At 34.5% G+C, this 16,743-nt stretch overlaps 1 protein-coding gene across 1 annotated transcript; it reads right to left on the reverse strand.

Annotated features, from left to right (window-relative positions):
* Positions 1 to 215: 215 nt before the first annotated feature.
* LOC149780047 (LIM/homeobox protein Lhx4-like) lies at positions 216 to 11,116 on the reverse strand. The gene is made up of 5 exons (XM_089936306.1): positions 10,947 to 11,116; positions 6,003 to 6,180; positions 5,471 to 5,673; positions 2,120 to 2,407; positions 216 to 550 (listed from the first exon to the last, which is right to left on the reverse strand). Exons 1-5 carry the CDS (start codon positions 11,092 to 11,094, stop codon positions 246 to 248), a joined length of 1,122 nt encoding a protein of 373 aa, XP_089792432.1. The 5' UTR covers positions 11,095 to 11,116; the 3' UTR covers positions 216 to 245.
* Positions 11,117 to 16,743: the final 5,627 nt, after the last annotated feature.

Consider the following 16,743-nt stretch of genomic DNA (forward strand, 5'->3'; position numbering starts at 1 on the left):
CTTATCCATGTAGACTAAACACTTATCCAGGAAGACTAAACACTTATCCACGTAGATTTAACACTTCTACAATTAAAAAAAAATGAGGAGTCTTGCTCATACTGTTTACTTTTAATAATGATGAATAAATAAAATCAAAATCGTAATAATAGATAAACATTTTAGTACACGAATGAGTGGCAAAGTTACTCACGATTGCAAAACGTGTACAATTCGTAATATATTTGTGATATGCGATGCTGGTATCATAGACTCTGAAGCCATGACACGTCCATAACGGAATGTATAGTATGCATTGATGGACCAATGGGTAACTGCGTATTTCTTAAAATGTTCCTTTGGTAACCAGTCTGGCCTCCAAAAATGACCTCACCATCACGAAGATCGGACGCTGTGAGCTCAACATTAGGAGGCATTCCATCTGGGCATAGAAAATCGAGTGAGCACAGGCGCGGGTGATCAGCGCGCTGGAACATGTCACGACCACTTTCTTGTGGACATGCACTAGAAGGCTCCTGGAGTTGAATATCTGTCTCTTGATCTCTGTAACCTGGTTTTAAAAGAGAGGAACTGTCACAAAATGCAATATTGTTTTCTCATATTATATCCTTTGACAAATCAACTACTTTATGGACAAATAATTATAAATGTTTAACTTGGAACAGTCTCATTTCCATAATGGTGTTTTCGAAATGCTAATATATAAAGAGGATCCCCCCTTCTCTCTCTCTCTCTCTCTCTCTCTCTCTCTCTCTCTCTCTCTCTCTCTCTCTCTCTCATCAAATTATGCCACCATACATAGCTGTAGAGAAAATTACGTATTCAGTTGACGACATATAAAAATGTGCAATAGCGCACTACTGTCTAAGAAATGGAAACTGCGAGATCAGCATGAATATAACAACTGACAAGAATCTGAGCAACATTAAACTGAATCCAAAAGCAAGTGTACCAGTTAGTACTAATATTAGTACCCTTACTCGTACCTCGTGGACAGGGTACTACTAACATGAGCATATACGTGTTAATGGAGCAAGCCGGGTGTGATTCACACCCGGCGCTCTTTTAGCCTAATAATAACACTTTAAACAAATTCCTTGCATATAATCCAATAAACTGAGTAGTCCTCTTATTTAATACCGGAAGTATCGAAAATCTTTGAAGAAATAGTTGTAAAATCTCGTTTACCTTTTTTAGCCGATATTTTCGTTTAGATCGTCCGCCATATTATTTCAAATAATGATTACTTCCGTTCTCAGCCTCGTTTGTTTGTGTGCCATATAAGGACATTGACGCCTTATTTGGAAATGTAAACAAATCGTAGTAAAAATTTGGCGCGGTTTGAGTCAGAAATTCTGCGCATTAAAGGTAAATACGGTTTATCGGCAACTTTGAAATTCCACCAAGAAGCGATTATTCGCACTTGATTGATAATAATATAGCGTAGAAAATCCAAATATGGTCTGGCAACCCTTACGTAGAAAAGGGGTCACGGCGAGAGTCTCGCGTTATCTGTCATGGCGGACAGGATAAGGTTAGATTAACCATGCCAATTTATTTTATCGTGTAAGGGCTTAATAAATTCAAATTAAGCCAAACTTGTTTCACAACATGATTATACTTATGTAGTTGATTTGTACACTGTTTGTTTTTCTGACCTAAGTGATGATTTTTTTTGCTCCATTACATCATATGGGATCAGTTCGTAGCCTCAACCACAACAAATCAAGCTGAGGCTACGACATCGTAGCTAGTGTACCAATTTGACATTAATAGGAATATTATAAATGTTATAGATTCAGAAGCGGATCCAGGCTCATCGTTTGTTTCATTGTAGAATGTGTATAATTTAAACCATCTTCCATCGTACTGTAAAGAAAACTTTTTATTAGAAACGTTCCATTTGTTTCGCGCTGGGGGGGGGGGGACGCAATGTCCGACCCCACCCCCTCCTGATTCGCTTCAGTAGTCGATCACTTCATTAATGTTGTTGAATGCCTTTTCATCTCTACTGGAAATGAATATATCTGAATGAATAGAAAATATCTCCACAAAAGATGTACGCGTTGAATTAAGGAAAAAAGAGACAGAGACAGACATAAAGCACTCCATAACTTACCTTCATGTGCACTGTAACATGTTATGGACGATGCGTGATTATCTACTGGTTTTGTACTTGATTCGACTTGCTGCCTTTCCTTTGTTCTTTGATTCTGAAACCAGACAAGAATAACGCGAGCGCCAAGGCCGGTCTCTCTACTAATTTGTGTCCTTATTTGTTTTGACGGGCGATTATTCCGTTGGTAATACTCTTGTAGAATACGGAGCTGTTCACTGGAAATAGATGTCCGACGCCTTTTTCCACTGCAATTAGATTCGTCAGAATCGATGTCTGCTGAACACGTGTCTGAAACATAGAATGAAAAACGCTATATTTATTTTTGTTTCTACCACTCACTTGACCGGGACAAGGTACTGTTAGATGCGGACTTTGGAAAGCTTCTGTGTTAATGCTAGTGAACCATCACTTTATCTCCGATGAACAAAGTCGCTTTTCAACATAATAGTAAATTATCCTCCAATCCCCTTATAATATCGTCATTAGGCCCACTTGGAAATTAAATTACACTCGACCTTTACGGATACAAATCCGCCTCGTCTTAGTGTAAAATAAATCAATCTTGCCAATGCTGCAAACTTGTACATACCCAAAGCAGCACCTTGGTTATTACACTTGCAACATATAATGGTTTTATCTTATTCGATTCCAATAGTCCTTGCGTGATACTGCCCCCCCCCCCCCACCCGCCGTAATTTTACATGGTAAATTCAATTCAGTCAGATTTTTCTAACGACGAAAAACGTTTCTGTAAAAAAAAAAAAGATAGTTATAAAGATGAAGACTGAGATTCGTCTCGAGTCGGTTACATAATACAATCGGCATTGTTTACCGCAGAAATTACAGCCAATCAAATCATACAACTACATCAAATCTATTCAGCAGCAGATACAACTAAAAGTGCACACTCAAATTAAAATTGGCCATTTTTTAAATTTTTTATTTACACATTGAAAGCCCTACAAAACGTTACATTTTACAGCTCGTTAATAATAAAACAAATCAAAAACTTACAGAACCATGATTTGCACATAATATACGGCAAAAGTATTTGATAATGCTGGCTCCCTAATCTTACTGATATTAAGGGTAATGAAAGAGTAGATAGCAGGCCAAAACTGCTCTGAAGCTACCAATTCCTGAATGGAATATTCCATATACTACCTTCCTAAATTTTAAATGTGCATGTCCTATATACTTTGTAAAATTCTGGGATTTGAAATTTCCACGATCAAGTCATAGAATGATGAAAATCGTTGTTGGTAGAAAATCACTTTTTTCCATCATCTAAACAGCTCGTCGGAAGACAGCGGCGTCCATCGTAAAACAAGCTGCCGTAATGAGGTTGTCTTCTCGCTCGTGCATAGGACACTTACACCTGACCCATGCACACCCTGCCAATGGCCACTGACAGCAAAACACATTCTTGTCATGTGTAGTGACACACGTGGAGACATAACTCGTTTGTTTTGGGTGGTATTTTATGTAGACTGAATTAAAAAGTATAACCATGCTGTTCCATCAGAGAAATGTTGAACGTTTTAAAGAGTGAGTTTTATATAATAACATTTGACCATATGTTATATATTTTAAATATTTTATAATTTTGTGTGACCTTTACCTTTCTGTAATGTGCATTTTACAGACTGTTATCATCTTCATATTTTAACCTTTTTCTGTGGGACTACATATGTACGTTTATTTGGAATGGCTTACATTCATACATACTTTCATGGTGACGATAACGACAAAGAAAGAACGTCTTATTGGCCTTGGATAATCAACATATATATACAAGCATGCAAATTGCATTCTGATTAAACGGGCATCTTACGTCGTCATGTCTGAATCCGTATGATACCTGATGTTTGGCTAGTGAAGTGCTGAGGAAACATTTATTATGCCATCGTCTAGACGGCTATAATTAGGCTTATTATATACCAAAGCTCCACCAGGCCCACCCAACACTTTATCAACGCTGTCAGTGGCCGTAAATTATCACGCGGAAATGGAAGCTCAACAATATAATTTAACTTTTTTATATTTATAGAACTCATAATATGAAATGATCACGTTCGTAACTGATTTACACAAAACACTTTCCATCTTTCTTTTTTACTGTCAGTTTTAGGTACAAACAACTGTCCAATGAATAACCAACTTAGCTACAAAAAACTATCAAAGTTAGGTACAAGCCTAGAGATGAGAACGTAAGTAGCGAAAACAATTCGTTTCCTTTGCCATATAGGAACCCACAAATGTGCTGACATGGTAGTTCAGTGGTTAGTGTACCGGACTAGGTCGGTTACCGTAGTGTAACATTTGGCGAGGCGCTAAACTTCAATGGGCTCGGCACGTAATAGCCTGCTTTGAGTACCCGTGGAGTAAAACACAAAACAACAAATACCGTACAACTGGAGGGATAAATCCAAATCAAACTTTCTCAAAGTCGCAATATTATATGACTAATAGCTTTATTTGTTAATTTATTTATTGGTTTAAATAATTAAAAGCTGAATTGTCCGCAAGCGTATTTTTCAAATGCAAAGAGGAGATTAATATTAAAAAATATCACTCCTTTACTCTGACCAACAGCATCAGATTACTGATGACATTTCTTGTGCAAATAACACACAATTGTTTAAATCTGAGGTGCGATGGTATCAATAGCGTTTTTGTGATTACATGTGAATAAATAAATTAACACTTACTGAAGAAGATCCATATCATTATGTATTCACGAAAAGCTAAAGTTCGAAACTCTAGAAATATAATCAGGTACCTTGCATCAATCTCATATATTCGTAAAACTTATCATTACGGCTTTAATGACAGAAAATATTTGTGGAAATAAAAGCGTAGGAATGTAGGAATTACTTTATTACACGAATAAAAGAGATAATTTTTATAAATTCAAGCTTGATATTTCCTCAAAGAATTCGGTATACATCCAGTCTATGTTTAGTTGCTAAATTGAAGGGGAAAAAAACACATAAAGAAAACAAAAACATTATTTTACTAAGAATTGGAGTAATTTCAAAACCATTATTATACAGAAACAGATAATTGTCTATAAAGTATATTTGAATAAAAACTTAAATATTCTTTATCCTCTATATCTACAAAATACACACTAAAAGAATTACCTTTATCACATTCATTTTAATTAAGAGTGGAACATCCTCTCTCTCTCTCTCTCTCAAACACACACACACACACACACTCACACGTACAGTTATGGAAAACACACACACACTCTCTCTCTCACACACACACATACACGTACATTTATATTAAGAGTGAAAAACTCTCTCTCTCTCTCTCTCCAATTTGGCTCATCAAAGTCCTTACCATTGCCAGCCATTTCACCATAGTCCTCCTTACAGATCAGCATGTGGTCATCTTTTAGATAAAAGAAATCCCCCGTCTCGATCTGCCGTCGGCAGATAACACATGCGAAACAATTTAAATGGTAGACTCCATCCCCGGCAACCCGTGCTCCCTCTGTCGGGAGAATAACCTCACCGCAGGACGTGCACCGTGTTCCGTGCAACCTTTGAATATAAAGCAAGATGCAGTTACCTTGTACGATATCTGTAAGGCATGTACATAAGTAGAGTGTCAGACAATGACGATGGGATGGACTGACGAACGAACGAACGAACGATAGATAGATAGATAGATTGTATTGTACTGGATCTCATGCAGTATTTATGACTGGTCTGCCGACCTGTTTTGTTTTTCTAGTATTATTATTAACTCCAATGACAGCATGATACATAATTGTCCATTTATTATGATACATGTAATAAAGGTGAGCGATATTTCTTGTTTTTCTATATATAAAAAATAATTTAAATATGGCGTTAGGAAATACCCATACCTCATAAAATCCAGCAAACAGTAGACCCTGTTATCTTTGATGTGACAAAATCTAGACGTCTGTTTCTGGCAGACAATGCAGCGCAAGCAGTTTTCGTGCCATGTCTGGTCATCTACAAGTTGAATGGTTTTGTCAAATATAGCTTCTTCACATCCAAAACATATTGGTGGTCCATTCACTGCAGCAGTCGAAAAAGTAGGAATAATTATTTTATATATTATGTTTTACGAAAGTAGTCGAGAAAATCAAAACTGGTCTTTTATAAAAGGGGAAAATCACAATGCGCACTTCTGCTGGCATCCGACGTACACAACACACGCGCGCGCGCGCGCGCGCATTAGTAAACAATCATTGGGTCACACGTCAACAGATCGTCTGTATCAGACGGATTATCATAGTCGTATCTATACTTTCATTTTCTACTGGAAACATCATGTACACTTCCATATTTTCTGAAATGTAATAAAACCTTGAAAAGACATGTTGTGCCCCATGGTTATATTCATTTTCGCTGCATGTCAGAGAAAAGCACTATGGAAAAGCATCATCATCTGAGATTCTATTTCACTGAATGTTCCCAAAATCAATTAATTAATTCGCATTAATCGGTAGCAATGAAAGTAAATATTGAATATCCGCTAAAAAGGTTTGCTTTAGATAGTTGTTCAGTTATCCTAAAATTATGGAATTGCTTTTTAAGAGGATAGTCCGAGAATAATGATGCCCAGAGCTGGTGTATTTTGTTTTGAAGTTCTGGTACAAATATCGTCTTATCTCCTATTGTTTTTCAACAAAACAACACGCTTTATTATTAACTATATTTCCCTCCAATTTAGTGTTGTTGGTTTTTTTAGTGATATAAATTGCTATAAGTACTTCTTGGATCTGTTGGAATTTGATAGGCCTTCTCAATTATTTACTGTTTATTTGCTTGTTTGCTGCTTGGATATTCGGGACCAATGTATTTATTATAGATATGTACGCGGAAAACATTTCGTTCATTCATTTTTTACAATTTATTTTGCATTATTCGAATTATCTAAAACTGCCCGATAGTGTCATTTGAGTGCAACATATTGTTTCTCCATGACTGGAATCACTCCTACCAATCGAACTACACGTGCACTTTTCAAAGATCATTTCTTTAGTTTGTTAGATAAGGTTTCTTTCAACATATTATGTTTTGATGGAAATACTTAAAGCTAGTATATGACCGTCAGCGCAGCATATTTCACTACACCGAATAGATTTGTCCACTGTAACCTCGGAGTTATTTAAATTACAGTTATTTTGTTATTGTTAATTTTATTACTGACACAATATAATTCTAGTCTTACTTAATATAACAAAATAAGTTTAGGTTATTTAAATATTAGGATTAAAAATTTATACGATATGTATTATGTGGATTATCAAGTTTTTCACAAATTAATAGAAACATAAATATATACACCACATTGCGATTGGTACATCAAGATTCTGAAAAACAAGTCTTTTTAATCGTTTTTAATCAGAATACCCTTCAAAGTTTATTTTTATTTTAGTGCAGAATCCAAGAAACGTATGCATCTTAAATGATGATGATAATTACTATGATTATTATTTTTATAATAGCAAGTAACACACACACAGATATATATATATATATATATATATATATAATTTACTGTCTTTAATTTTCAAAGACTGATATTCATTTTCGGTACCTCCGTTAAAGACCTCTTCTGTTTCGCCCCATTTCTTTGATTTGTGATTTTTTTTCTTCTGTTTTCTATTGTTTTAAAAATTCTGACATTCTATGTATTTTGTTATTTAAATAATGTAATTAATGAAATTTTTAAGCATACTATGTCAGCATTATATATTTATTTTGTAACTTTACGAATTTTACTCTTGTTCATTTTCTTTCTCATTAAAAACGTGACGAAGAAATTAAGTGCATGTCTAGTTATGTGGTCTTTTCTTCTGTTTGATCGCAATATCCATCATATTGTTGATAATTCGTCTTCAAAAAGCGAGATTTGTGATTTTTATATACTACACGTGGATGTAGAAGAATAAAAATGTCAAAGTAAAATAAAATCCGACCCCAAGTAGATACCACTCGATATATATATATATATATATATATATATATATATATATATATATATATATATATATATATATATATATATATATATATATATATATATATATATATATAATTTATTACTAAGTAGAGATAAACAGTTTTATAAATAGTTGTGTTATGTATAACGCACACTTGTTAATGACATAGAAAATAAATAAATAGATTCAAAAACATAAAATAATAATAATAATATTTCTTGATATTTTCTTGACAAATGTTTAATAACTTATCAGAACTCAAGTTATATAATAAAAAGTATGGTGTGCATAACGTTTACTATCAAGTATTTTATATATAATTAATCATATTATATTGAGAATTAATTTCGATTTGCATTTTCTTTTTTAAAGAATTAGTAAACTTATTTTTATATTAGATTATCTTTTACCAATAAAAAATTTCTACAAAGTAGAATAATATAAACATATTCTTATCTAATTGTAAACAAGGGACTTAATCCAGAAGAAAAAAAAGATAAAGAAAAACAGAATTAATGAATGTCATATAGTGTTTTTGAATTTAGACCTTTTGGATATACCGTGCATTATACAATAGGTTTCCTTTAGCAGACGTTCCATTTCAGAATCAGCTTTAACAACAGGATGGAAGGAGAAATGTTGCAATGTATGAGAAATTTTGTTAAAATGTACGGCAACATGAGATGAAAATGATTGATCGATATAATTTTTTATATCTGATCTATGTTGGTTCATACGTTTAGATATTTGTTGACTGGTTTGTCCAACATATTGGATGCCACATTTTCTGCATGTTATCAAATAAATAATATTTGATGTTGCATAATTAGTATCACAATGCATATTAAAAGTTTCTTACGTATTATTACTTTTGAAAGAAGTATTTTCATTAATAAATGAACAGTGTGAACATCTAGGTCTATTACCTTTAGTTGATGATCCTATTTTATATGATGTTTTATCTAATTTATAATTAGTTGGGAAATCTTTAAGATATTTAGTCCTTTTATAAGCAATTGTGGGTTTGCTTTAGTGTAGTGATTTAACACTTTCTTTACATGATAAGTTTAATAAATCCCAATATTTATTGATAATCTTACCTATATTAGGCAAACTTGGATTATTTTCAACAACAAAAAGAATGATATCTTCATTCCTTCTTTTGATTTTATATTTTAAAGATTAAAGCTGTGTAAGAGAAGATACTTTTTGGAAAGCAGTATTAATGATGTCATTATGGTAATTTCTATTTAAAAAATGCTGACCTAACTCTGTCAAACATGATTTAAAAAAACAGCGTCATCCGAAATAATTCTTCTATGTCTTTTTGCTTGACTATATGGTATCTCATTTTTACATGATCTGGGATGGCATGAAGAATATTCAACATATTGATGAATATTCGTGTTTTTAACATGAACCATGGTAGTAATGTCATTAACTTCATTTTTCACGACATCTACGTCCAAAAATGACACTTTATTTTAGAGACATTGAATGCAAATTTTATTGTTGGATGTATACTGTCTATAAAATAATAACAACACATTCTACGTGTTGGTGTTATTTTATAATTTATGTGTGTGTGTGTGTGTGTGTGTGTGTGTGCTCCACTGGCAACACTCGATATATGTATGTACTCGGCTGGTTTATTGTATGATGAACCAGTGTATGCCGCTCGAAAATAAACGTGTGTATACCAGTCTATGGATACATGTACAGACTGATCTCACTGAGAGATTTTCTCACAAGAGACACATTTTATTCCATTGATTTCCATGCACATGTATGTAGACTCTAGTATAAAAGAAGCGCGTGTATTTTTTTAAAAGATATCTATTTTTATGGTTCTCAGAATCACCCCTTTAGAAAAAACAAAACAATTGAAATGAAAACAAAAGGGCTAACCCAGGATCAATATCTTATAGAGACACGTTTAGAATTCAAAATGAAGAAAATAATGTTGTGTGTGTGTGTGTGTGATTTGGATTTTTAACGTAGCTTTAAAAAAATTCTGTCATATCGCTAAGATGTCTGCAGTGTGGCAATTTATAATGATGCAGTGGGGCATCATACCGCAGACATGTGTCATGATATCCCACCCAGTCACATTATCCTGATAACAGGCTGACCAGTCCTAACACTAACTCTTTATGGTGAGCGCCAAGCGAGGCAGCTGTTAGTACCATTTTTGTAAGTCTTTGGTATGACTCGGCCGGGAATCAAACCCACGACCTCCTACATCCGATACGGACGCTCAAACCACTAGGCCACCGGAGCGGTTGGAAATAATGTTGTAGTACTACTTATATTAACTGATTATTGTTATTATTATTATTATTATTAAGAAAATATTTACCAACCTTTGTATATAAAAATTCAACTTTAGAAAAAAATTAGGTCTTTTATACACAATGATACCTATTAAAATTATGGTGGCTAATTTAGCAATGTTTACTATATAAAGCCTTCAAGATTAGAGAAAACATTTTATCAACGACCCCTGTTACATAAGACTTTAGATCAATACCACAAATATTGCTCCATACACGTTTTAGGGTCACCTTTAAATCCGTTTGGTTGATTAATATTCTGTATATACCTATATCTCACTCAATTCGATAAAGCAATAATGATTACTTTTAATGTATATTACGTCTTATAGATACAATGTTCTTTTGTTATGCACTATAACATCTTGGTGTATCGCATGATGTATTTCTATGTATGATGGGCCAGAGGCACAACTGAACATTATTATTATCATTATTATTATTATTATTATTATTATTATTATTATTATTAAAATCTATATAAAAAAAATGCACTCACCAGGACTATTGAAGGATGCCATGACTGGACTCCCTGTCGACGTAAAAGACACTGCTACTGGCGCTCCTGTAGATGGGGTAACGCTACAGTCTCCTGTTAGTTCTCCTGAAGTAGGGGTAATGATACAGTTCCCTGGGTGCAGCTTCATATTTCGTTGCCCGTTTTTAATCATCACTATGTAAACGATCTCCCTGACGCTATAAGAATTTAAAAACTGGAAATTACTAATATCCGAAAAATATGATATCGTGTAAATAGATCCTCTTGTAAATTTGATGTGCGTTTTGTACAGCTTGTCGGCTGATGTGGTCACACGCCAGATTACTTATTAATGTGTACAGAATGGATCACGGGGGACCCTGTCTTTATACAACTATATTTAAATTAAATCCTTTCAAGTCCATGACAGGGCTATTTTGGCCCTTATAAAGCCCTACCTATTATGAAAGACCCAATCAAAGTCTCTGGTTATAACCCTAGGCGAGTGGTCATTTCTTGTCGGAAATCTTTGAAAGTCTGCATTTATCGAGCTAACACTAATCCAGTCAAATAAACAATAAAATGGATTGTTTTGAATGGTATATCATCAGCAAACAAAGACCGTCTGGGACGACCTTAGCCGGACATGGTGATAAAAGGTAAATAAAGGTTGTTAGACTGTCTGATACCTGGAGTGCGTTACATATAGGGGTATGGAGATGTTTTATTGGCTCAGCGGCCAGACGGTTAAGTTGTGGCAGACCGTCTGATTCCGCATATTTTAGCAGAAAAACTGAACTTGCCAAGCATGGGAAATTTATGGGGTACGCATTGGCAATTTTATCTAATGTGTCCACGTGTCATAATTACGCAACAACAAAAAAAAAAACGTTTTTCTTCTGACCCAGTTTTACCCCAAATATTTAGTTCACATAGTTTACATTACGCATATCTGCTGGTGAGCAATCTTTGTTTGCACCAGGCAACCAGTTTTCACTCTAAAAATCAATAATTTCTTTAAATGAATAAAAAAAAACAAATAGGATACGACATTAAAAAAATCCCTGCGATGGCTATTAATTTTGCTACTGTTCGTTTGGAATATTGTGCATTGTAAAATTAAAGTGTATTAAATACTTATATCAAAGTTTGTTCAAAATATTATGAAAAATGGCGGCCACAAATGTTCATTGATAACAAAAGATTATAGAAGACGGGTTCAAAAAATTTTCCCACGATCGCAGCCAATCAGTAAAGAGAATACTGTATAATAATGTCATGGGCTTATTTGGACTGGTCATAATCGCATAAAGTGATATTTTAAAGTGTGGTAATATATACAAATTTGAAACTGCACATACTATAGGAAAACTATAATTATATGCTTACAAAAACAAAAATCTCTGAGTACTAGCATCCAAAAAACATTCTAACACATACGCATAAAAGGATGCACTATGCAAAGTGTTCATAAACAGTATGAAGATTCACATTCAATTCTTATTCATCGGAGTCTTGTCAAGCATCGTAGGGGACCAGGTTGGCCGATTGTTCTAGGGCGCTCGCCTTCAGTAATCATTGACATCTCATGCTACGGCAGGTTTACTCTTTTGATCATTAGATTTAAAACAGTACACCCAACCCCACCCCCAATATAGAGACTCAGTTAACTGCACCATGTGTGCAAAATACCAAATGACCCCCCCCCCCCTTTCTCTCTCTTTCTAATCATATAGGTAAGGTACTGTATTACAAACGAGAAGACCCATGTGAGGAAAGTGTGGTAACTGGAACAACTAAGCGGAGAACCCGGCACGTTCGTCTTAAAGAGCATTTTGTATGGTTGATGTAAAGTTACTACTGCTTTTTCATACCGGCGCAGCGATGATATCCATCAAACTCCGAATAAACTATATCCAATGTCCCAGCTAAATGCAACTAGATGTATCTGGCTTCCTTGGACAACTGTAACTCGGTCATAAATTTCGTACCATGGTGACGTATCATTGCAACTTTCTATCAATTGAAGATTTGATTACTGTCCAAAACGTGCGTATTTAAACATTTATAGAAAGTGATAAACCAGTGAGGACCAGGACGTATCATTCAGATTGTCACTTTATTTGTGATATGGTAAGCCATTACATATGTTTGAGAGAGAGAGAGAGAGAGACAGAGAGACAGAGAGAGAGACAGAGACAGAGACAGACAGACAGAGAGATCGTCTATTGTGTGATTAGTGAAATTTGTTAGGATTGTCTAAACATTTCGGCTCCATAACCTATCTGACCTTGTTCCCATTGTAAACAGAAATTATCCACACACTTTAACGACGGAAATATTACGATACCTTTAGTCTGCACGTACATATTCTAATCATTGGATGGAAATTCACTCTCCATTCTATTCGTAACAATGTACAAGAGAGCATACTTTTGGGATTCCTATCCTGGGATCAGTGGGAAGAGTAGGTTGTGGATTCCATGCCAAAGAGTTTATAACATGTCAATTTACAATGACACTGTCAAATTGTTCAATGTTGGTTTCTTTTGTTGTTTTGTTTTGATTTTTGAAAAAACAAAAACAAATTGTGTGTATGCAATCATTGTATGAACTCACCACACTCATGGGGCTGGTGTGGTGTGGAAGTGGTGTGCGTAGCAATGTATGATGATAAGTATGGAGATATCTTATACATATTTCATTATGAAACTGGTGCAGCAATAATATTATATCTATCATACAAATATTGTTTTGACGTTACCTTCCGCTTTGCTTTCATTGTCATTATTATTATTATTATTATTATTATTATTATTATTATTGGTGTTGGTGGTGGAGGGGTTATGGTGACGGTATAGTCGTTTATTGCTGATGCTGTCGTTGTCATTTCGGAATTCAAATACGTAACGTCGTAGTTCGCGCTACAAAATATACATCAAAATAACATATGCGGGCATTTTTCTGTCTAATTTAAAACCGCCCGTCAACACCCTTTGACCATATCCTTATGAACCTGACCTTATATGTACTGTATTACAGACCGAAGTCACAGAAGTCGCAGGTTATTTGTTTTTGCTAATGTGCACAAACATATACAGTTATACAACAGTTATACAATGTATTAAAGACAGCCGTACTTGACCTATTATACCAAGGAAGTCGTATGATTTCAAAATACATACAGTCTTGCAAAGACGGATGGTTGGCAGCTTTTAATGGTTAACCTCTCTTGTTTGGGGGCATGGTTGAATTTTAATTACAGTTCGTTCGATAAAGGTGTGACAGATATATTAACGTAATGTCATGGTGCGGGAAATAAGAAAACTGAGACAAGCCAGAGCCAAAATTTTGAGTAATCTTGGTCTCTTCGAAACAGGTGTCATGAAATGATAACTTGCATAATAGTTATTAATAAAGGTGGTTTAGAGAGAATACAACTAAGATGACTGATGACCCAAAGCAAAGCAAATACTCTTTCTTGCAAACTCATGTATTACAAGGAGAATTTTCTACCTCGATGACACTCATGCTAGCAAATAAAACAAACACTTACAAACCAACAGATAGGGAGTACAGCTGATATTCTGATTCGTTCACACGGACACTCCTTCTAACAGACAAGCTGCACTGAAAGCTGTATATGAAGTCTCAATATATAGTGAGAATATAAGTGAATAACGTTATTGCACGACCAAGCGTCATCATCAAAAACTGGCACAGTTCAACAGAGACTGACTGGTTCCCGTTATCCAATAATCCCCCAAATCAAACCTCCAATCTGTGTTGATACTGATAGGCTATATGTGGGTATGTTGGCACCAATTTATTAAAATGTGCAATTTTGCTGCATACAAATCCTCCCGTAACACACCTGCGTACAGTTTAGACATTTACTGGTATTTGGTAACAGCCTTCTCTAGCGCGAAATTTAAAATGGCCACATGAGAAAGGGTTGTGTTATTCTACGTTTATTTACAAGTCGTCAAACATAGGATTTGATCCGGAAATGCTGTACATATTGCCAAAAGAACCCCGCAACTGATGGTAGCTCAACAGCCGCGAGAAATACAAGTAAATGTATCAAATATACATCGATGTGTGCATACACGGATGTCCGCAGATTTGTGTACGTTTTAATGAATATGCGATATCATCCCTTAAACCGCCAGTCAATATCGTTATATGTGTGGGGCTGATTTAACCGCTTAATTGCGCAGTTGCATTCTGTCATCTTGAATATTTTTTTCTTTTAAAATAAGAATCACCAGAAAACGTTGCCCCATCCAAACTACAACTATTACCGTTATTAAACTAGCATATTTTGATTTCACGCCCAGCGATCTTAATCTTTGACTCAGCAGGGAGCTATCTTTCATCAAGTTCAGTGTAACTACGAAGTTCATAAATATTGCGGGTAACTTGAGAACTTGCCTTGAGAAACCCAGAATGGCATTCTTAGCTTCACTGACTTTGACAGTTGATTTCTAGGCACGGGAAACAAAAGTGAAATGTCCCTGCGCATGTATAGACTGAATATGATGAATATTATATAAAAGAAATTTAACTTTTAGAGCGAAAGCCCCGACCCAATAAAGTAAAAATAAAAAGGTATAAAAATATAACAAACCAAGAATAAACAAATACATTGAAAAGATTAACAAAAAAAAAATATATAATATTTACTCAATCGCCCTTTCACGTCTCTTTTCATAATCATTAGGGGATGCTCCTGCCGACATGTATTTGTCCAATGAATTTTGATGAAAACTTGACTTTTCCTGCAAAAAGGGAACTCATATTTCCAGTGACATTGACTTTTGACCAATCGGTGTCAAAGAGATAGACCCTGCCTTTGCCCATTTAAAAAAATGACGACAACAAGTTAATGTTATGTTGTGGAAACCAACTTATCGAAAGACAGACGGAAATCACATTCAATATATATTTGTACCGTGGATGAGGAGGGCAGGTAATAAACATAAAAGTGTTGGCAAGACACGAATGCGGCAACTCTTATGTCTGGCGCTATTACCCGACAAATTTACACAAAGGCAAAACTTAACCAAGGTTCGAAACTGATGGACAGAGTAAATTCCATATGCCAGCTCCACATTCGGGGCAGAGAATATAACAATCAGTCATATTTTAACGTTCATATCAAACTATAAGTATGATATGAATTAGCCTAAAATTTACTGTTATAATATATTACAGCATGTGGTATATTTATTCAATATTTGTCTATAAACAAGTTGTATAACTTTCAAGTTGCATATTTGGGAAATGCGTGCTATGAGAAGAAAACAAAAATACCGTCCTTTGTGTAATATAAATAATATCTGTGTAATTGTGAATTACTTATGGACCTAAATATAAAAAATGAGATATAAGAAACTATGGCGCCAACCGCTTGAATATTTCAAAAGACTATGTATAGAAAAAGGATTTTCTTTCGGGAGAAAAGGAAGAGGAAAATAGATAAACATTTAATTCGCTTTTTAAACTCCATATATAATGTACAAGATAGGTATATATTGATTTTACTGTACACAACCACTAATTTATCCCGTTTTGCAAAACAATCACTTTTGAGTTTCTAGTTCACTCATAGATTGTAAAATGTATCCGATATACCTTGGAGAAGAATTAATATCTAAACTATAAATTAAAATATTTCTCACATAAACGTTCTCTCTATGAGGTTTCTGTGACTGAGTGACTCGTATCCGGTCCCAATTCTCAATTCGTCTTATATTTAAAAGAAATAGAATCCGAATCAGTAGAATGCATAATACAACTGATACAGGGGCTATAA

The sequence above is a fragment of the Sinohyriopsis cumingii genome, chromosome 16, assembly GCF_028554795.1.
Source record: "Sinohyriopsis cumingii isolate HCF-2022 chromosome 16, ASM2855479v2, whole genome shotgun sequence".
Taxonomy (NCBI): domain Eukaryota; kingdom Metazoa; phylum Mollusca; class Bivalvia; order Unionida; family Unionidae; genus Sinohyriopsis; species Sinohyriopsis cumingii.

Excerpts from the sequence above, each read along its gene's own strand:
- LOC149780047 (XM_089936306.1), bottom strand. The coding sequence starts at position 11,094 with ATGAAGCTGCACCCAGGGAACTGTATCATTACCCCTACTTCAGGAGAA. Across the intron at positions 6,181-10,946 it reads GGCATCCTTCAATAGTCCTG|TGAATGGACCACCAATATGT; the intron begins GTGAGTGCATTT and ends CGACTGCTGCAG. Across the intron at positions 5,674-6,002 it reads TGTTTGCTGGATTTTATGAG|GTTGCACGGAACACGGTGCA; the intron begins GTATGGGTATTT and ends TTATATTCAAAG.